This window comes from Bombus bifarius, unplaced genomic scaffold, assembly GCF_011952205.1.
Source record: "Bombus bifarius isolate JDL3187 unplaced genomic scaffold, Bbif_JDL3187 scf7180000008234, whole genome shotgun sequence".
NCBI classification, from domain to species: Eukaryota; Metazoa; Arthropoda; class Insecta; order Hymenoptera; family Apidae; genus Bombus; species Bombus bifarius.
Genome location: NW_022884529.1, coordinates 341657 through 364632, shown reverse-complemented (window position 1 = coordinate 364632; position 22976 = coordinate 341657). Strand labels below are relative to the sequence as shown.

The 22976-nt window shown below is 38.4% G+C and overlaps 1 protein-coding gene across 2 annotated transcripts in view; it reads right to left on the bottom strand.

Moving 5' to 3' along the window:
- The window catches only part of LOC117211474 (putative transcription factor SOX-15), a 68128-nt gene extending 45152 nt beyond the window's left edge, over positions 1-22976 (bottom strand). The window contains exons 1-2 of one of the 2 annotated variants that reach the window (XM_033455400.1): positions 21869-22976; positions 13405-13871 (exon numbers count right to left, since the gene is read on the bottom strand). In XM_033455400.1, coding sequence (XP_033311291.1) covers positions 13405-13571 — 167 coding nt within the window. In that variant the 5' untranslated portion in view covers positions 13572-13871; positions 21869-22976. The remainder of the gene's footprint in view (positions 1-13404; positions 13872-21868) is intronic. The other variant, XM_033455401.1, reaches the window with a different exon arrangement.

The window sequence follows — 22976 nt, the reverse complement described above, 5'->3', positions numbered from 1 at the left end:
TCCATCCGATCGACGCTGAATTTAAATATTACGCTCTTAATCTTCTAACTAATCTAACTTAATCTACTAAACTTAATTTACTAAAGATCATCCAGCTAATACCAACGAGACGAAAACTTTTCTTCTCAAAAATCTTTCCCGATTCTCCTAACCACGAAGTAAGTCATAATCCTTAGAGCTTCACCTTCGACCTAATATACAGATAGAGTTTATCCAGTTTCATCGAACAGATACTGACACGACAAAACGACTTAACGGACGAAATACTTCCTTCTACCGTAATTGTAAATCCAAAGAACTTTCTGCAAACAAAATTTCCTTCTTACAAAATATTCCTCCATTCTACTAACCACGAACTCATCCATAAACCATAAGCCTTCATCTTCAATCTAATAAAGTTACTTTAACCTTACCTACTCGCCAGAGATCTTTTCTTCGAGCGTAATTACAGAGCCAAAGAACTATGCCCAAAGAAAATTTTCTTCTTAAAAGTATTCCACGATTCTAATAATTTGATCAGAATCCTTGAAGCTTCACCTTAAACCTAGCGAAGTTCCTCTAACTTTACCGATACTTACACGACAGAAATCTTTCCTTCGTAAACTTAACCATAAACCATAAAGCTTCACGTTCGAGCTACTAAAGTTTCTCTAACCTTACCGATACTTACTCGACAGAACTCTTCCCTTCGAGCGTAATTATATATCCAAGAAACTTCTTTTCTGACCAGTATGTCACCCGGAGGAATTACGAGCCGCGCCGGTCGAGCCAGATATTTGTCCGGGCGCAAAAGTCGAGCAAAAGGCGGCCAGAAAGTGCGGCAGCGTGGCGCACGAGACAAAGGACACACGAACGTACGAAGGAACGAACGATCCTCTAAATCGGCACGTCCGTCGAGGCTCATGAATCTCGGCGAAACAGAGAAAACCCGTGTGTGCACGGTTCGGTACGCAGCACCGGCACGGACACGGGGAGTGAAGCTCGTGTGGTTAGCCGAGAGATAAAGAGAAAGAGAGACGAGAGGAACGAGGCCTCCGTCAACGACACACTTGTTGTTCCTCCGGAGTAAATTATTCCCCCCTATCGGGTCGCGGAGAAGTAGAGAAAGCTTTCGAGTCGCGGACGCCTGACGGCTGACGTAGTGGCGCATTTTATTCAAATAATCGCGACGACCGAACACACCCTTGCATTACTCGACGCAACGGCGCGCACCGGCCTCGAACGCGCCGAGCCACGGCGATCACAGCAGCTAAGCGCATACCGGCCGACGTAGATACGTAATATACGTTTGTTTGCCACTCTTCTCGTCTATTGTTTACGGTTTATGGGTTCGATGATTTCCATGATACGACAATATTTTTTTCGCAGGATTTTTCATCGAAATATTTCAATGAATTTCACGTATAAACTGGCCGAACTTGCTGCCTTTAAGCCTTGCGGTTATCGATCTTTCAAATCGCCAATCTTTCTCCGAATTCGCAGACTGTGTAAACAATTGAATAAAATTTATAAAATAGCATTTAACAACGATAAATTTAAATGAAGTCGCATGACTTTCGAGGATATACAATAAATGGTTGTACCCTGAAAAAATTTGGGAAAGTAGAAAAGTCCATTGTGTTAGGTTTTCTTGCTAAAGTTGGCAATGTTAGAGCGTTTGTAACGTTTAAGCTATATTTTGTATACATAATTATTACACATTTGCAGACTAAATAAAAAAGTAATAACATTGACATCAAATGGATAACATTAGCATCAAATGCTTGTATCACGGATCAATTAGTTATCAATTAAAAACTGGACATCTTAGTGAGTGGTAACAGGCAATTCTATGTACATAAAGGTCAGTAAACACTTGCAATAAGTTCGCAAATACTTAGAATTACAAAGTGATGTCATATGTTTATTCGATTTAAAAAAAAAGCTAAATTAATCTCAAGATTCTGATATAGATTAACGTTGAAAATTTTCACGGTATTATCAAGATTCTGACGTTAATCTAACAAAATATCGTATTTTGCGTTTACGTGTAGTATTCCATGTTCCGCCAAGATGAATTCAACGAGATAAGTGACGAACAAGCAAGATTCGGTAGATTCAACTTTTATCACGACTTACACCGAAACTATAACATTCATTAGCACCAACAAATTCGTGATAACAACGTGACAAGATCAGTATGTTCGCACGATCCTCGTATTCATCGCTTCGCGTTCAAAGAAAGAGAAAAATGTTGAAAAACTATTTTCCGAAATCAATGAAAGATTCCTTAATTCTCAAAATCCCTGATCAGCCTATTAAAGCAAACAAACTAAAACTTCCAAAAGCCATCTATTCTATTATTTGAAAAGCTCTTTATCGCGAGGCTATGCGATTTCTAAACTATAGACCAGAGAAACAAGGTTCTCATAAATCGACAAACAGCTACTGACATTATTTCCAGTAGTAATATCTAAAACCAGCAGGCACGTCGACAACTCGTGTACTTAATTGTAAAAGAAGGAGGATCCACAGTCACCACATCATTTAATATACACATAATTTAAATGTACAGCTGCCAACAGTGCTAACTGCATTAAAAGGTAATAAGCACTGCTCTATTTTAGCCATTAATTTGTAGATATACGTGTATTGATAAAATATACTGTTACCGCAAACCAACCAAAGTGGTTGGTGATAAGCACCGGTTCTAATCATTAATTTGAATATTTTAGCAAAATATACCGTTGTTACCGCAAACCAACCAAAGAGTTTGAATATTTATGAACGCCAGTGTACAATGGTGTACATCGTCAAACTACATGTTAACTCGCGACAGATCCGATGCGTACACAGTAAACACATTAAACGTGTAAACTGATAAACGTAATTACAATAAAGAAAGTGAAAAGGAAGACGTAAAATAAAAATCTTAGATTTAAAAAAAAATGAGAAAGCTGGTAAAGTGAATTAAAATCGCGCTTCTCTTTTGTAAAATCGTGCGTACGTATGCGCGTACGAGGTATGCAAGCTTGGAATCGTAAAGCCATCGAACATAGCAGAGACGCGAACGGAGGAGCTCGTAATTTTATAGGCCCCTGATTAAACTTTTAAATCGAATGACCAATGCGGTTCGCTTGGTAAGCGGAAGTGACGACCCAAGCCGCTCACCTCTGCACTACTAACGCTCCGGCGCGTTTCAGATTTGAGAACGAAGAAAGCGCATCCCCGAAACCTTTACGGGCTTAAGGCTGCGGAACGGACGTCGTCGCTGTTGTACCCTATATACCTTTCTTCTGACCTCAGACCGTACCGGCCATTACGTGCGACTTCCTGTGACCGGGTGAAACAGCGATCGGACATCTCTTCGGCGACCTCATGCTGTTCGTTCCATCCAAATATTTCGGTAAAAATAACTAGTTGCCTCGTAGATAACTTTATTAGATTTCTTTCCAATTTCGCAATTTATTTCTGCAGATTCTCGTCTCGATTGCAGTTGCTTTTTGGGTTTAAAATTAGTTGGATTCGTTTTTGGAATATTGGCGCATACATATGTATGTACTTATAGTGACGTACAAACGTATTCGATAAGTTTACAGTGGCGGACAGAAGAAAGTTTATAAAATAAGAAATGTGAAAAGATACTATAATTTTACAAAGTAAAATAAAATAAACATAATATATAGCGTAGAATACATGACTGCTATCAATGTGGTAAACAATTTTTCGTACAGAAGTTACTAAAATTCACAGTGTATTTTGAACTTTCCTCTATCCGCCACTTTACAAAAACAGTTAAATTTAGTCGATCTATTCAGAATGTTAGAGAAATTTGCGCTACTTTGTGGTTCTTTTAGGTTGAAGAGCGTGTTATGCGAACAAAAATACTATTGATAAATAAATATTATTTATTATCGCATATGCATTCATTTAAAATGCTGAAGGATTAACGTGTTGAAGAGTATGCGGAAGACTCTGTCTATAAAAGAGTTCCGCACGTTATAATATGTGAATTTACGATTTCAAATGTGATTTCAATAGATACAAAGATGCAATGTCGGACTCGTATATTATTTTTCAATTTTATTTGTCTCATTTCATATTTATAAAGTATACCAATTTATTTATATACTAACTGGAAACAAATAATTATCTTCATAAATACATTTTTGAGGAGATTAAGCTTCTTTGGTATCTTCTCCTGTGTTTTGAACTTTGATTTCGAAGCAATTAAGATACAGACAGAATTCGTCATCGAAGTGAGTGAATTAGCATTCTTGTTTCAATTTTCATGTCAGAAGTTTTTGTAAATGACCTTATTTGTTAAAAAAACGTAGGTGTAATCAAATCGAACTTGCAATATTTATTCGATCTACGATTTCAGCAAATTGAAGATCCTTTTCAATTTAACCTACATCGATGTTAATATCGTAATACTGTACAAAATATTAATTAATATTTAATTAAAGCGTAAGTGTAGGCTATATCAATGTACAAGGAGATATTCTATTCAGCTGTCAATGCTTTCGTTTCTCACTGACATAAAAGAAAGAAATTAAATAATTATAACAAAAGGAAATTATGCAGGAACATGATTCGTCCGTGTGCGTATTTTGTCAAAGAGAAGACAGTCTCGCGAGGAATAATATCCGGCTTCCGACCGAGAACTTCGAACACCTCAATTCGTTAACTCTCACCTCCATTGTTTTCGACAAAGGCAATTTTCCTTGGCCACAAGTGAATTTTCATTCCTTAATAAATCACTGTCATTGTCTGATAACGTCAGCCTTTTAAAATTCCCTCGAAACCCGTACACACGAACGCGCCACGCCAGCTAATACAAATCGCTCATTTGCGGCCCCGCGGCTCCTGTGCCATAATTATTGTATACACGCACAAGTAATATATATATTTGTAACAATACGATTAACCTCGCATCGTTCGCGTAACACGCTAAGTTTCAGTTCTCTTTAACGCACCGCGATTCTTCGCGCACCGAATGACCTCGAAATACGTTTAATATCGAAGCGATTATTAAAATTCGTTGTGCGAAGTTTTGTCTTTTCACTTTGAAATTATCGTTTCTACTGATATTTTTAAATTCGATTAACATGTTATCCTGTTGTTTTTAAAAACTGACGTTTAAATTGATTCTGAAAATTAATTTGAAGAATCGATTTTCAAAATTTTGATGGTCTTAAAATATAGTTCTTTTCCTTATGACTGCGAGTTTAAAGTTTAAACGCGACTTCATGAAATTTCCAGAAGCCGATTTTTGAAGCTAGATTCCTGACAAAGTGCCAAAATTTGATTTTTATCCTTATAAGCGAACGTTTCGAATTTAAATAACGTTTTCCTTTATATTTTTTTCACTTGCGTGTTTTTGATAATTCTTTGTACAGTTTGTCTATATTTTTATACCCTTTGATAGACTTTTTCTGTTTTAGATCATCTCGTTGCGTAAAGTGCTTAATATACCTCGCACGAAACAAGTGCAGACACGTCACGATACTGTTTTCGACATGCTCGGATAACGAAAATAACATAAAATTGAATAATAAGCGTTTAATGTCAAACATTATCGATTAAGCTAATAGGCGAATAATTTTACACCTTGAAATTACCATGTGTCGAAGTTATTACATATTTCTTGCTACGGTACAGCAAACGCGAAATTCTGTTATGAGCTAAAGTTCGAGCTGCCAGACTGAAATTTTGCATGGTTTGTTAGCCACCTTCTACATACTATCTATAAATGTTGCAAGTTTGAAATAAATTAACCTTTCACGTACGAGCAGACTTCTTGCAGTCTCGTCATTCCTTGTTACCTTTAAATACATCATATTTACATGTATACAGCGTATATAATACAGTTTGCTCCTAAATGTTCATTTCTTGTGCAAGAATTACTTCGTTTTAAATTTCCAGCTTTTTTGGAGCTGATGGAATTAAGACAGTATACAGTCCAAAGATAACTTTCACATTTAGACATTTAATAATTTTAATAGTCCTTTTACAACGAACCATTACATTTTTAAAATTCGTTCAAATTTGCATTATTGCCTATATTATTGCAATTAAATGACGATCTGTCTCGAGGAAATGGAAGGTGAACCTAATCTCAAACGAGAAAAAGGGCTTCAAATTGTTTTACGTTAGATAAGTACATTTACATTAAACGTATAAAGATGTGAGAAATTATGTAACGTAAGAATGAGATATACAGAAGATATAGAACGTATTGACATGTATCTTGTTATGTTTGTTTTAACTTTCATATATTGAAATATTACAATATGTTTAAAATGTTATCTTAATTTATCTTAATTAACAAAATATATCATCTCAAAGTTAGAACTGTAAGAATAGAGAAACGAACATACTGAAACAGGACCTCGTTAGGAAACACGAACAGGTACAAATAATTTATTTGTCCATCTTCTGCCTATTGTATTGACACGTTCCTTTAACATCGATTAAAATATTTGACGAAAAATAAAATATACTAAACTATTCCCTCCTTATGTCATTTCCAAGAACCACTTAACTTCCTTCAAGATGATCTACTACACGTATAAATTACTTCAACAAGCAGTTTATCAAATGAAATATTCACACACACATACACAGGCAGATACAGTTGTGGTTGGAAGAAAGTATAAATTTGCATATGAGTGTTAGTAACCGTGTACTAGATACGAGACTCGTTCACAAAGTAATATCCGATCATGTATAGAAGGATATAAATCGATAGGATGTGCTTGAAAGAAGGTCACTTAGCTTAATTCATACGTTGACATAAATCATACAAAATTTTGTACTTTAATAATTAATCTTGCCACGTTAATAATTAATTGTCCATACGTTCGAAACAACTATACGAAGTGAAAACCTCGGCGATGACGAAGTGCGATCTCCCGTACTTTTACGCTTCTTGAATGCTGAAATCATTGTTCCAAGAAGAATTTACCTTCGACTTATAGCAGTTTTCCAGTAATGAAGCTATGGATTTGTAAGATGACGGGTGCAGCAATTAAATACGGGCAATGAAAAAATGATAAATTCATGAAACGAGCCTGATTTCCATTTTCTTACAAAATTTAAAGAGTTTTCGAGCGAATAACGCAAGAAACGATGATTTGAAGAACGACGTGAAACGATATGTGGACTCGCGGCGGAAGTGTGTGACAAGGATAGATACGTACGAAAACTTGTGTAAAGTTACGATAAGCGTTTAAGTAGGAATGTTGATGGTATTGAAAAATAACCGAAGTTATAAATAAAGAAATAAAGAGATCTTTTTAAAACGCGTTTGCATAGTCATTTAAAAACGTATTACTTGTATTACTTCTCAAGTACCTCGTACTTTTCGCCATATTAATAACAACCATCTAACTTAGCATATACATTACTTCTATTCGTCGCTCTAGAAAAAGATATAATTCAGTTCTCTAAAATTACTATAAAATTACGATAAAATAATCTTTCAAGCTTTATTCGTCAATCACTGTGCCAAGATACACAAAGTAAAATCTTTCCGAATGCATCTCCAGAACCAAAGAAAAATGATACATCTCTGCAATTAAAACACGTAATGGGAACGAAAGGACAGAGAGAACCTGAGGTGGAATTGCGATTCACGGAAACGTCGCTCAAGGAACGCGGCTCGCCGCTGAAAGGAGGCGATTCCCTCGAAATTACCGTAATTGATTTTTATCCGTAATTAATACGTAGTAACCGACCAGTTGTCAAGTCACCGATCTGAGTCATCGTGATCGCAAAAATTACGGGCGCAATCTGACGCAGACGGATAGTCCGCGAGTCGCGTCGTGTCATCGCGGCCGGCTCTCTCGCTTATTATTTTACCTTCGTTTGCCGATCGATCGAAAGCTGTTGTTGCCCGTTTGAAATTCGGGGGAAGTCCAGGTATTGTTCGATCGCGACGCATCGAGAAGCTTCGTGAATCCCGACGCGACATTGATACCGAGAAAAAGCGGCACGCATCGCGTAGTTTATCGTTCATGGAATTATTGACGTTTCGTCGATATAATTGATGTTTGCGAATCGGCCTCGTTGCTTCGACGATAGGTTGTCGACCTTCGGGGATCGATGGAAATCTTGCCGTTTTTTCCACCGCCAGCTGTCGAGAAGTTGCTCGTCGATTTTCATCTTTAAGCAGCTTGCAAAGAAATTTCGAACAGGCAACGGGAAAAACTTGAATTTATTGAAAAGAGGAAATTGAATGCAGGTAGAATTTAACAGAAGTTTGACAGCAATTTCATAGATTTCGAGGATTAAACGGTTGTCAGGAATTTATTGGAGATAGGAAATTGTGCGTGTCATTATGAAATTATATAAAATTTAACAGAAATTCGAGAGGAACAAGAAATATGTATCGGGGAAAACGTTTTGAGCACTGGATTCGTTTATTTTATAAATTTGTTTCTTGTACAATTACGTTGATGTGTAATGCTTGGAGGAAAAATATGTCTCTTACGTAAAGTAATAAAAATGATAATAACTAGATAGTTAATTAAGGAAGTTGCAGTTAGTCAGAGTGTTCAATTTCCTCGATCTGTGATCCTAAGTATTATAATTTTACATACGAGTATATATATAAACTCGAGAATATTATGTAATTTTCTTCTATTCTATCTGTAATTGCTTGTTTGGAGATTCCATTAGCGTAAACAATATATCATCGACGCTTCGATCCTATAAATAATAATCCTTACGATGTTCGCGTAGAACATGTCGTTGCAACAAGTGCATTGCATAAAAAATTACGTTGCATGGAAAAAGTATTATAACATAATCAAACTTCGTATTTCGTGCACGTTTCCACATTATTATGTTTCACCTGTTTTATCGTTTATGACTTTCAACGATGAACGAGATCAAACGAATGTAAAAGGAAGCTTTTTCTTAAACGGCTCAACTCACCACATTTCATTTGTCATTAAAAGTTTGATCGTTAAAGGAGAAAATCGAAACGATTCTACTGTCAAACTCGTGACACAAACTCGTGATCGCAATTGATCTAAAATATCGCGTGATTGCAAATGAAAATATATAGATAGCGAAACGAAGAAAACCTTCCAACTGATGTATGTGTGTGTGTATCGAGCCAATTGGCTTGTCACTGATCGCGTAAGCGCCATACGAACGACATTTCGAAGAAAAAGGCGGTGGATGTTCGCTGAGACGCGTCGAGTGTGGAAGAGACGACACGTTGAAAATATACATCACTCCTTGACACTTTGAATCTAGGCTACGAGAGTTACTCGCCGGGACATGTGACTGAATATCGTGACATGGTTCGCGATCCATGCGACGGCCGCGCGAGCAACGGATGGAACCGACCGGAACAATTTTAATGAAGATGATTTTCGTCGCCAGGAAATGACAACAGTTGAGAAGTCGATCTCGGAACCGTTTTATTTTCGTTTTTCTTCCGTTCCACCGGCTACTTTCTTCCACTGACACGCGTTTGTTCGTTTCGCTAAAAGCAAGCGATTCACAAAAATATTTCAACATTTACTATATACAACATTCTGAAATTTCTTTAATACCGTGTAAAAGGACACCTTTAGCATTGTCATATTGGCGAAATTTAAAACCAATCTGAAGCAGTAGTAGTAGTAGTGATAGTGCTATGTAATAATATTTATTTATTGTATGAGACTTACGCGCAACAAAATATATATATATATACAGGGCGGTAACTGGTGGTACAAGCGGAAAGGGGATGATTCTACGCGAAAAAAGAAGTCGAAAATATAGAATAAACATTTTTCGTTTGAGGCTTTGTTTTCGAGAAAATCGACTTTGAATTTTCGCTCGGTACACGTGCGGTACGTTATAACGGATCTCACTGTAGATCGTTGTCTCGACGGAAAAATTAAAAAAAAAAAATTTTATTCTATATTTTTGACTTCTTTTTTCGCATAGAATCAACCCCTTTCCGCGTGTACCACCAGTTATCAACCACATAAGTGTACGCGTGTACGATAATACAAATCGTGTTTTAGTTTTATGCAATAGATCAACTGTTTCGTAAAGATTGTGGTTTGTTACTGCTCGGCAGATTAATTTTCTTTACCTTGTTTCTATTATAGCGTCTGACTTGTTTTCCTATTCATTCTCCTAAGTAGAGGGATCTTAATCTCATGCATAATTTTACGCATGTATCTTCTATTAGCTTTTCTCTTGGAGCGAGATAAATACTTAGAATCTCCATATTTTTTAAGGATAATGCTAGTCCACATTAAGATCTATATTGAGCACACTTGATTAGAATATGTTCCAATGTCTCCATTTCGCGTCTACTGCACAGTTTGCAATTTAAATTGTTGTTAATGAAATATGTAATACTCTTGACGTTTACCGTCTATCCAATTCTACCTGATAATGCTAATCGGACTAGGTTCTTTTGTAGGTAAGAGGTATATTTAAGCCTTTTTTCCTTTTAGTATATGTCTTCAAGTTATTTATACAAGGACATTGTACGTATATGCATTGTATGTAATCAATCTGAAGTATATGGAAGTTACAAGATGTTTACTTTAAGATTTGAACTTAACCTGAAGATACATTATAGTTGTCTGATTAAATATGTTTGTGATCTCTGGAAAAATATATTTGCACTAAATATCTTATTGCTTCTTATGCATATCAAATTTTACCAATATTATCATATGGTAATAATGAGCATAAAACAGTGGATAATGTGGTAATGGAAGTAATGAAATTTCAAAATGTTTTGCTGAGCACACATAATATATTCACAAAAAATTTCTACAAGTTTGTCAGCCACTGTGCGTGATGTCTAAAAGTCCTAGAGCTGTAATTATTTGAATCTTCTTTTGACAGTCTTAGTACTCAATAAAATAGAACATTTTTGAATTAAGAAGTGGTATACACATAGCACGAATATTCTGCACGTTTTTGCATCTTTATATACTTTCCTCGACAATCATAACATATACCAACTTGCAAGAAAAGCAAAACAAAAATTTATCGTACGCGACACGGTAATATCAATAACTCTAAAATATCTTTTTCCAAAACAATACTTACATTCATACAAACCTCAACTTGTATACGTATATATGTGGTATCAGGTCGTGAAAGACCTAATTTGTCAACAGAGAAACCAAAACGAAACACCAACATTACAAGTATTACAGTACAGAAATAGCAACATTCTAGGCTCGATAAATTATTTGTCGTATCATGAAGAGGACCAAATAAAAAATTCCATAGACACGGTTAATCCAATGATCTCAACGAACTAATAACAAGAAAGAGAGCATAGCTTCTTATCAAAAAGCTATCACAAGTATAAGCTTGAAATATTCTGTTGAAACGAATAAGAACTCGTCGGGAGCCGAATGATACTCTGATATCAATGGCTGCAACATTGCGAAATATTAGGATGCTTTTCGCAAAAGAACGTTTACGCTCAAAGCCTCAGCTTTGATAACTGCGTGATGTGGTATCGTGAAAGCAAGAAATCTCAAAGGAAGAAGTAATTTGTTAACAGAGAAAGCAAAAATCGCGCCGATACGTCAACCGATAAAATACCAGAGGATAGAGAAATACCAACATTCTAGTCTGTGCGCATAAATTGCCCGTCGTATCACGGCCGAACGGAATAGAAAATTCCTCGGACATGGTCAACCTAATAATCTCGGACTGTTTAAAGAAGAGACTTTTCTGCCGTTTGGTTACGCCAATTCCACGTAATAACAGTGAAATATTGAATCCGAGCGTAAACTGCAATTTAATCGACTCACGGCACGAATGTCTGCGGGACACGAACGAGATCTCGAGTTGGCTCGCTTCGAGGTTCCATGTAAACGAGAAAATTCTCGAAGAAGGGAAATGCCGTGGGGTCCCGAGGGGGTTCGTACCCACCGACGCATCGACCCTGTTCCTCTCGTCGATCCTTTACCTTGTCTCTCCCTTCCTCTCCACCGGTCTTTCTCCTCTGTTTTCTCTGTCTCTCGCAACAGAGGATCAACGATAGTGATTGGCGATTACGTTAACCAAACACCGCGGTATACGCCCCTGCAATTTGCCTGAGGATCATCTTCCCCTAATCGCCGCGCTAATAACAGGATTACCGAGGCCTGACCGCGGAATCGTATACTTATCCCTAATTCGCTGTATCGTTATTAATATATATAATACAATTGAGAACGTCCCGTGGCTGCGATAAGATGACTACGTGGTCGAGGCACGTGCGAAAACGCCGAAACGCCGCCATTTTTCGCGAGTCCCTCTATCCACCACCACGTTGTAATTTCGGATCAATGAAAGGGGCGAAAAATTACGCTCCTCCCGTTGATTGATTGATTTTTCCCGTTTTATAGTTACAGTCTTTGATTGCCTACTTTCGTCTTTTTCTTCCCTTCTTTCCTTCGTTTTCAAGCATCTTCTTGGGATTCGATGGTGTACGAAATAGTGTTTTACGGGTGGTATTCATTCGTGAAATTTCGTGGATTTAATCATTTCGTATGCGACGGATCGATCATTTTTCGTGTTTTACGAATTTATGACTTGTACGGTTTTATAGAAGGCGAAAATATAATACAAATTCCAATGTCGCGTATTCTAGTAACGTTCAATTTAGTCGTTGTTTAGCTTCTTTTCATTTAGATTACTCTAAACTCTTTACTAATCTATGAATGGTTAATGAAAAAAGACATGATTTATTTTGTCCGTAGATTTTAGAGACAGATCGCGATTCTTCTTCTACATGAAACGACATTCAGTTGTAGAGATCGAAGAAAAATACGTAAGTTATCTCGTTCACGGATGCGACAGAATTAAACAATAACGAGAATAATCCGTATCAACGCCTATAAATTTTATAAGAAGTTGCTTTATTTCTTATTGCAATTGTTATTTAGGGAACTTTTAAATCTGCCTTCGCGTGTATTATTATCCCTCCCCCTAAGCAACCTTATTTTTACTGACATCATTTTTTTTCAGTTTCTGTATCTTAGAAAATTATGAAAAATTTTAAATATTAAAAATCATTCAACATAAAAATTCTTCCAAGTTCCTAGAATATCACTCGATAGTTTTTATCGCTACGTGTTACCTTAATTTGTTCGAAACAAACTTTTTAAAATAAAATTTAACCATTTAATTAAATATGCAAGAAACGAAAAGTTACCTAAAATTACTGATCGAAAATGAACTGGTATGCGTATGAACGGTTATATACGTACGTATTTTACGACGTAAAACACTGATAAAATTATACATACTTAATATTCGCTAAATTTTTTTAATAAATCTAACGAGTAGATGTCCTCATACTTATGTAGCCGGCAGTATGTTACTATTTGCTTCTTATTACTACTTATTTCGCTACTAACGGAAAAATGCAGTTAAAAAGCAGAAAATACTTACGTGTAATGGGAATAAGAAGGGCTGGCCTGCTCAATGTGCGTAGCCGTTGACAAGCCTTGCACGATGGCAGCTGAGGGATCCCTAGCTGGCGAAGAATTTTGGGCTGCTGGTACAGCGTGATGGTAGCGCTGGCACATTTCGGCCAAATTCCACCCATGGGCATCCATATATTAACACTGCTTCGATTTTCTTTGGCGTACCATCCATTTCACACGCGTTATGACACTGTCCTCTTTTTGGTCCTCCGTTTCTTACTTGAATACCGTATATGTACTCGATTCACTTCCCCGTCTCGTCGATTACAAGCGAATCTGAACAACGTAAGTTGCAACGAGACGCACTCGCGTGATTATCGTCCATTTCCCGTCTCGAGACTTTAAACATTGCACTCAAATCGCGATCTTCGACGACAAAGAAAAATCCAAAACGACGATCTTCCTCGCTCTTTCTTCTGGTACAGGATTCTGCTAACAAAACGAAATTGTACGTTAAGTTAAGTTAAAATTATTCAAGTTAACTGAATTTAAGCAATTTGAAACCTGTTTCGACGTGTCATTCGTTTGATTTGAAATATCCTCTTAACCTCTTAAACAGTTATGTCACATAAAATATACACACGAAAACCACAATCACATTGTGAACGGCGGATATAATAAGATTATGAAAGTTGCCGTGTATCTAAATGTTTACGTCGAATATATCGACGTATGGAACTGTACTGTTTTGGATCTTGGAATAGCTCGTCACACTAACCACCTTCTTCAAAGTTATCCGTCTTTTTCTAATAGTAAATTCAGTCTTCAAAGCATTGTATTGCTTATGATATAGTATAATGTATATGTTAGCGACGAAAAATCACGCAACTGTGCAGTATTTTCTCAATAATGAAACATAACGCTTGAGGGATTAACACTAGAATTGTCGACGATTCAAATATGAGACTTTAAAATTCCATTGCCTCAAAAAGGCAGAGATTTTATTAAAGAAACATTTAAAATTTCAAAGATGTACCGTTGTGGATTTATAAAATTGTTATGAAAAATCGCAAATTGGTCATTTCGCCTCATTTTCATCAGTCACGTTATTTGATGTCAAGTTGCATGAATTCAAGCAATCTGAAACGCTTTAGTAACATGTTGGTTTGAAATATTTCTTCGAGTTTCAAGCGAAATGAAGAACGTTTTAATCATCTTCGACTTGAAAGAGCCAATAGCTGCTAGCAACGTAGTTATTTCTAATTTCATGCTCCGATATTGGTTCCCTAAATCAAGTCGATTTTGTCACAACCAAATCGTTTATTGTATTGCGCAAATCATCAACATTTCAAATCATTATCACGTCTTTCTCTATCTAAGCCCTAGATACAGCAAAACAACTGCGATATATTTTACAATCCGATTCTTCGTTTGATTCTTTTTGCTACTGATTTTTCAAACGTTCCTTGATACACTTACAATATCTCTCATTGTTACAGACATTCCACTAATCGCCATTTCTTTCAACGAGATATCCATTATCCGGTTAAAATCAAATCAACCGAAACAACTTCGAGTCGACTAATCTGATTTAAGGCTTTATAAACATAAACTCGACGTCGCATTACGTAACTCCAAATAATTACAAATTCCAGCGACTCAAATTCAAGTAACTTGATTAATTCGGACGAAGCTTCGGCGTTAGGAATTCCACGATGATAGATTAGTCGAATGGAAAAAGTCGAAAGGTTGATAAAAGCTGACGAAGGTAAACGATAGAAACCATAGAATACGTGCACAAAGATTCTGATGTTCATTACATAATACTCGGACTGATCACGGTTTAAAGACCGGGTTAATGAAAGTGTCTGGTTAATTTCAACGGCGATGAGTCGGTAATAAGGTTCGGCTAATGGACGGGTTCAAAACGCGATACGAGATAATCATTGGTATCGGAGGCTCCGATATCGATCGGCTTCTATCCGCGAAACAACGATCGGAGCGTTAATCACTACTGTGCGGCAAATCATGCGAACAGCTATAATCGCTATCGATATTATGGTCCATCAAATCAGAGGTATCGTCGAGTTGCACCTAATCTAATATAGGAAAGAGAATAACAAGACCTCGAGGGACCCATCGATCGATCCAATTTCTTCGTGGCGATATTTTACGCGATCACGTTCTTCCGTGGCTTTCTTTCGCTATACACACACACGTAGTGGCGTACAAAATTTTTTTCATAAATTCATATTTTAAAGAATTGCTATCGACTTGTAAAACTTATTATTGATACAATGTATTGGTATAACGTATTGTATACTCCATCAGCAAGATTGGTTTCATTTGTCTCGCTGTTAAAAGCGTATAGATAGGTCTTAAAAATATTGAGTAACATACATATATTACATATTTCTATTAAACGATTCTATAACGTAAATCGTTTTTATTTTTAAATCTTCGTAATATATTTTCGTAGTCTGCAGTTAAAAAAGATCGTTTATGTCCCAGTCTAATTCTTTTTATTCTACTGAACTTTCAAAACAGTTAAAATTTCTTCGATACAAACGAAAATTCTTCTCCAGGAAATTCAAAGGTAAAATCGCCAATCGTCTTATTTATAGAAGCTTAATACCTTTTACCTATTAATAAACAGTAGGAAAAATATATATAGCAAAAATATAACGTATATCGTAAGAAAATCGTTAAATGTTCTTAGCTCGACAGCCTTCCACTCCTGGCCTCATGATCAATCTGCCAATGACAAACGCGATCAGATCACGTGAAATATACGCTTTCTCGCTGTATTCGAATAATTATTTATTTCCTTATTGTCCATGGTTGACGAACGATCCAATTATCGAGGAAATAGGCCGCCAATAATTTTCGGTACCTCTTGCAAGTGGCACGACACAGAGACCGTGGACCGTTTTAAACTTATAATTTCCTCCAGAAATTAATCGTCGACTACTGGGTTGGGCTGGCAAGCGCCGTTTCCTTCGTGGCTTAAGCGATTGGGTGTTAATCACGCTGGTGACCACGGTATATGTATATATGTACATATACACATATATACATGTATATATACTATATATATAGTAGTATATATATATATAGTATATATATATACATATATCGTAAAGTAGCCAATCGCCAATAAATTACCAACGAGTTATCTGAACGAGTCGACAGTAAAACGTTGCGTTTCTCTTTTCTTAAGATGCAATTAACCGTCGCGGGCCTGCATACGATTTAGCACCTAAAAACTATGAAACCAGATACCCACGTTGCCCGCGAACCTGTGATCTTATCCCGTCACACTGCAAACTTTAGAAAGGGAAGCCGAAGATGGCCACATAGCTCGTCTCTGTATCATCTAAACGCGAGCTTAAGGTTTCCGAGTTTTTACAGATACCGGGAATTAACGACATGTCGAATATTTCCAGGTACACGCGCTTCTTCCATGGAAGATCATTAAACGGTGACGTTTAGGGATAGAATAAAGAACCGTTAATAACGTATCCCCGATAAATCTCGAAAATGGATAACTTCACGGACGTTGATGAATTCGATGAATTTGAATAAAATCAATTTTCCAGCAGCGTGGTTCGCCGCTCGATCGTTCGCGTTATAAATCACGATCTTTCTAGGTTAATCGTGCCTCGTTCCATTAGCACGAAAATTGAAATTTCCACCGCGAAGCGCGAAGAACACGGCGCCTCGATCACTTTTCGATCCTCCTATTCTCCGCGACGCGACGGTGTCGTAGCGTAATTCGAGAGTCATCCGCAGGAATTCACTCGGCAATCGAAGCAACGCTTGAACTTAGACCTTTCGTGCGCCATTAAAGCCCCCACGACACACGTGCAACGCGCGCGCATTCCATTTCGAAAACCGACTTTTCATCCTGAGATGGAAACGCACCGCGTGTGCCGCTTTGTATCGAATCGGTGGCCGTCAATTATCAACGTGGAATTTCCAAAAACGTCGGCCACCGTGTGCACGAAACGAGAGGGTGAACTCGTGGGCTCCTCGAGGCGAAACGCGGTTAGAAAGTTGCTGGTTCGGGAACGTTGATTTACAATTTCCAGATTTTACAAGCCGTATATCGAACAATCTCGCGCGGTAATTGTACGCTCATTACGCGGCTCTTGCATATTATTTACTTTCTTCGCGAGTCACCGCCGCGATCGGCCAACAGGAGATGCATATCGCCATGAAAATCGCGTAGAAACGTCGAATGAAAAGAAGGAGGGAAGGAGAGAAAGAGGCGAGGAAAGAGAAAGAGGGAGAGGGAAAAAAAAGGTTGGCACGCGAGGAAAAAGGGACAAGCCGCTCTCCCTGCCAAGAAACCGATAATTTAAGCGGATTTTTCAGCGTGACATCGTTACGCGACTCCGCGGCATTCCGTGTGCTTTCGTGCCTCCATCCTTGTAATGACATACACCGTGCGATGCAACGAATATCGCGTATCGATCTGGCATTATGATTATTATTGCGTTATGGCTTGCCACGATTGAGACCTTCGTTCGTTTGCAACGCGCACGCATACGTGTGTACGAATATGTGGACGGTGGGGCACACGCGTTTATGCGCGTACACTTTAGATTCTGATTTTATATCAGTCTCGTCTGGACTGAGCGAATATTATGCAGGATTGTTTGGTGAAAATTATAGCAACGTAGAGACGGGATACGCTCTTTCTTTTCGAAGAAACTAAATTTTAACTACGCTTTAGCTGCGTTGCTTTAGGTATTTTAATCCTAGTTATGTATGTTTTTCTAACATTAAAAAATATCTTCAGTTTGAACCAAATATGAAGATAGTCTGACCGATGTGTATTTTTCGTTACAATTTTACGTTGAACAATCTCTAAAAACGTTGCAAATTCCTCGTGTTTGCTAAAATGAAGTTGAAACATGGAGGATATGTTTAAAAGACTTTGTTCAAGGGCAAAGAAGAATAAAAATAGTTGATATATACGTATTGTGATAAAGCTTTGTACGACGACTATAATTTTCCAGTCACATTTTTTAATAGGGTTAGATAACTGACGTTATTTAGACAAGGGGAAGATAGGTAACCGTATTTCTGAATTTGGAAGGATAAACCAAAAATATTTACCTGGATGAGAAAGTTAGTGTTAGATGAAAAAAGATCTGTCAGACCAACGTACGTAAGCGTGTGATTTGTATATTCAACATTCGGAGTATATTGAATGACAAAGTGGTAGACACTCGAGCAACAAACAACCAAAACTACCTCATATTTCACCAAACTATAAACTCATTCAACTAGCTAATCCAGTTCTACGAAACTGCTATATAAAATACCTGTATCTTTACCAAGCGATGATATACTATCTCAAATATTATCAGTTTCGATTATAACTATTTATCAACTAAATTTTCGGACTTGTTTCACCTGGAAAACGAATTCTTCAAATTTCCTAAATTATTCGTGCTAAAAACAGAAATCACTCCATACCATAATAGCGTCAGAATTTATATGGTATCTCAAACACTATACATCATACAGCCAACATTATACATCATTCATTTTAATGACCCTATATAAATGAAGTTTAATTCAAACTCTGCAAAACTTTAGCCGAAGAAAAACGAAATTCGGAGAAAACGGACGTGGAACATCGCAGGTTTTTCCAACTCATTGGGGACGATTTACGGTCTCGTTATCGTGCTGTTGAGCGTGCACGTCTCAATCGTGCGACGGACACGCTCAATGCGGCTAGTTAGAAGCGTTTAACTCCTCCATCAGACTATCGAATCCGACCTGGCCTCTCGAATCACCGTATTATCGGTTAAACTATTACGACGTCAAACGACGACGAGGTCGTTCGATTTCATATGACGAGGACACGTCTCGATGGCGCAAGCTTCGATTTATAATGCACCGGTAAAATTCGAAAGAACGCGGCCATCGTTCATGTCTATTTTACATCGTGACAACGAACGTAGGAGATTAGTCGATGCACCTTCGAGGAAATGTCTATTGTCTATCGTGGTTTATCAATTGTTGGTTAATGACGTGAATGTTGAACTGTGATTTACGGAGATCGTAGCTCATTATCATTTCAGGTTGTATCGAGTGTGAAATTACAGCATTAATGGAGGTATTTAACGCTTTGCACGTGATAGATATATGGGAAACACGACGTTGCACATTTTGGGCAGATGATTTTAGAATGAGTGTTGCATAGGCATAGATTTGAGGAAGAGTTACACATTTTTTATTGGTATACAGTCGAAGATTACATGAGAGAAACGTGATACGCTCGTTTTCGCTGATTTTCTAATTTTAATATCGCTTTATGGTTAAAAGAGGATTTTAATATGACATATCTTTTTATTTAAAGTGACGACAAATCTGTTAGGCGCGAAGATAAAAGTGTTTTAAAAATAGCTGATGAGTTGATCGAGTTTTGTGGAAGCCAAAATAATTATTAAGACAAGCGATATTTTAATTAATTTAACTTTTCGAATTTTTATATAATTGCGATTGTTGGACTTTTAGGATGGAATATTTTCGAGATATTTCGATGCTGATGTATAAATTTAAATTTGTTCTCATTAAATTGATTAATGGTTAATTGATAATCTGATTAATTTAATTTCAATGACTATATTGTCAGAACATAACGTTTCAACGAAGAGTTATACATTTTAATATGTTTGCATAAAATGGAAAATGTATTGAAAATTGGCGCTGGAAAATTTAAACACAAAGCCAGGTTTTGATGGCATGAGGAGATTGCGCGATTCAGCATGAAGCTGAAAATGAAGCAGTAATAACTAACTCGGGGAGTGTGCACACCTTTTAGCCTTGGTAGATCACGATAATATTTCTGAAGATCGTAGAACACTCTACGCGTGATGTTTCATAACGTGTAAACGTAATTTCAGGGATTGGTTAGTGCTACTTGGAACTAGGTAAAAAGGATAGCGTAAAGATTTAACCCCAACTTTATTCTCGAGTTACAGGTATTCTATCTATCATTATTTCTTATCACAGATCGATATCGTACTTAATGAAATTTGTTCTTTAAAAGGATACTTAAATAGTTTCTCAGATATTTCTTCTTACGAAACTTTCGATATGTTCAACAATTTCGAATATTCTTCCAGTTCATATTGACAAGTAATCGAGTGCCATTATCCGCAGCAACATTTACTTTTCTCGGCTCAATTATCGAAACGGAAAAAGTGGCGATAACTTGAAACAAAGATCGACTATAATACAAGTGATAAACCTTCGAACGAATCGCTTTCCTTGTTATTATCTACTTTAATTTCACCCTCGTATCGAACTCACACGTTATAAAACACCCGTATACCGCCTAACTTTAATAAGCAACACCCACGCGAACGAAAGATCGAATTCATCTAACTGGTCTGAAAATGCTTGCCGTGTGTGTAGAAACTCAAGCCACGGGACTAAACGATACCAAAATTTTCATAATACCTGCTGCTTCGAATCGATTCTTGCTTACGCAACGAAAATCGGTCGACGAAAGCAGAGTAAAAGGAAGGCGATGGAATAAAAAAAAGAAAAAAAAAAACAAGGAGCAGTCGGATACAACCTTCTAAACACGAGCAAAGAGACCTTGCCAAACAGCTCGTTCGCGTTTCGATTTTCGACACACGAAGCCCTGATCGAAATCGGTCGGGTATCGATCGGCCGATCGATCGGCGCACGAACTCGGTTATCGACTCTTGGATCGCCGTTAACGAAGGTTTCACGGTGGATTTTCGAAAAATCGACTCGAAGCGCGCGCGTTGCCTCCTTCCCTCTCCCTCCCGCCCCTCTCTCTTCGTCTCTCTTCCTCTTGTACACCCACGCGCGGCGCAACGACGAAACCGGCCGCCGGCTAAGAGAGAGTGTATTTCTCGCTTATTATCCTTTCCTTCGATTTCCTACCGTAAGGAAAAAGAATACTCGACTCGGATCCTGGCCTATGTATCGACGGTATCGTCCCGCTGCTCTCGCCGTCTGTGACTCACACGCGCGGCCACGTTAACGTGCACAACTCGCCTCCAAGATTTACAGCTCATTACCGATTTCATAGCCCCGAGTCACGACCGGGTCGCGACTTCAACTCGAAATTTAGGCCCGGTGCGACGCGATAACCGATGGACGACGCGATTTCTTTGCGATTTCGTTGTGATTTCATTACAATGTCATTCCAATTGCGATTTCGTACCGGCGAGATCGCGCTGCTAGCCAGCTTTATGTTTCCAATAAAGAGACCACACACCGGTGTGCGTTTTATCGTTAAATACATAAACTTGCCTAATAGCACGCAAAGCTGAAATCACGCGTTCCCATCACCCAGCTTTAGATAGGCATAATCCTTCATCGATCAACGATCATCCTTTCGACCGTCGATACATCGCGTGTGTCCTCTCGCGTCGGTTCAATTCCCGTCGCTGAAATGCGCGCCAAACTTCGATTCCTCCGTGATGCGTTACCTTATAGTTTCCTCGATGCACCCTGTATGATATACGTTGTTTAACCTCGTCGATTTACGTTAGAATCTTCTAATTTCGCACCGGTGCCTCGAACAACTCCACTGTCTTGGTTCGAAAGGAACACCAACGAAGTCTTATCCCCTGGCTACCGTGTCCAACATCGACGATCTCTTTCACGATTTCACGAAGCGATCGGTGAGTACTTACGATCGACAGCCACGCGTGTCACGCGCTCGTACGTATTTACTCACGTACACGGCAGCGTAAACGAAACACCAGGACGTTCTTCTACTCGCAAGCAATAAGTCACCAGAGAAGTCACTGAGATCCGACGATACGAGAATCTTCTCATCGAATTGCACGCTCCTGTATCACGAGTTGGAGGCTGGTTTGTCACCCGTCGACCATAATCACGATGACGACAATGACGACGACGACGATGACAAAGATGACGATATGATCGCGACGTAGCATAACACTGGCTCGATGCGTGCACAAAATAGCGGTATGAACGGTGCCACGAACACCCGGGTTCGCGTTAACCTCTCCACGCTCGTGGAAATGTCAAACGACGACGACGTTGGCTCGGTTCACCGTCGCACCGGCAGCGGCGGCCGTCGCTCGCGTGGGAGTGTGACATAATACAACGGCGTTAGTGATTTCGAGCGCGTTGTGCGTCGATTTAGCCGGTTGTCACGAGATTCACGCCACCACTCCCGCCTCCAGTACCTCCATAGAGAATCCTGACGAAACTCGACGAAAAACTTGTCTATTTTGTCCCTTTGGATCTATCTAGCGCGTACCTCGATGTAATTAAAGTTTCCTATTGCAGTTTCCTAACCGTTCTAATTTCACGATCGATCTACGGACAACGTGATCCAGGTCGAAACGTGCGGTCCTGTCTATCGTTGATCTCTATCGATGGCTCGGGCGCGTGCGTCCAACTCGGTCGCGGCAGCCGGCCCCGGCTGACTCTCGCGTGTTCCGTGGTGCACGACTCGAGCGCGGACTGAAGTCGAGCACGCCGTGAGGTGAGCGGAGGTGACTTGCGACTCGACTCGACTCGACTCGACTCCGCTCGACTCCCCTCGACTCCGCTCGACTCGAC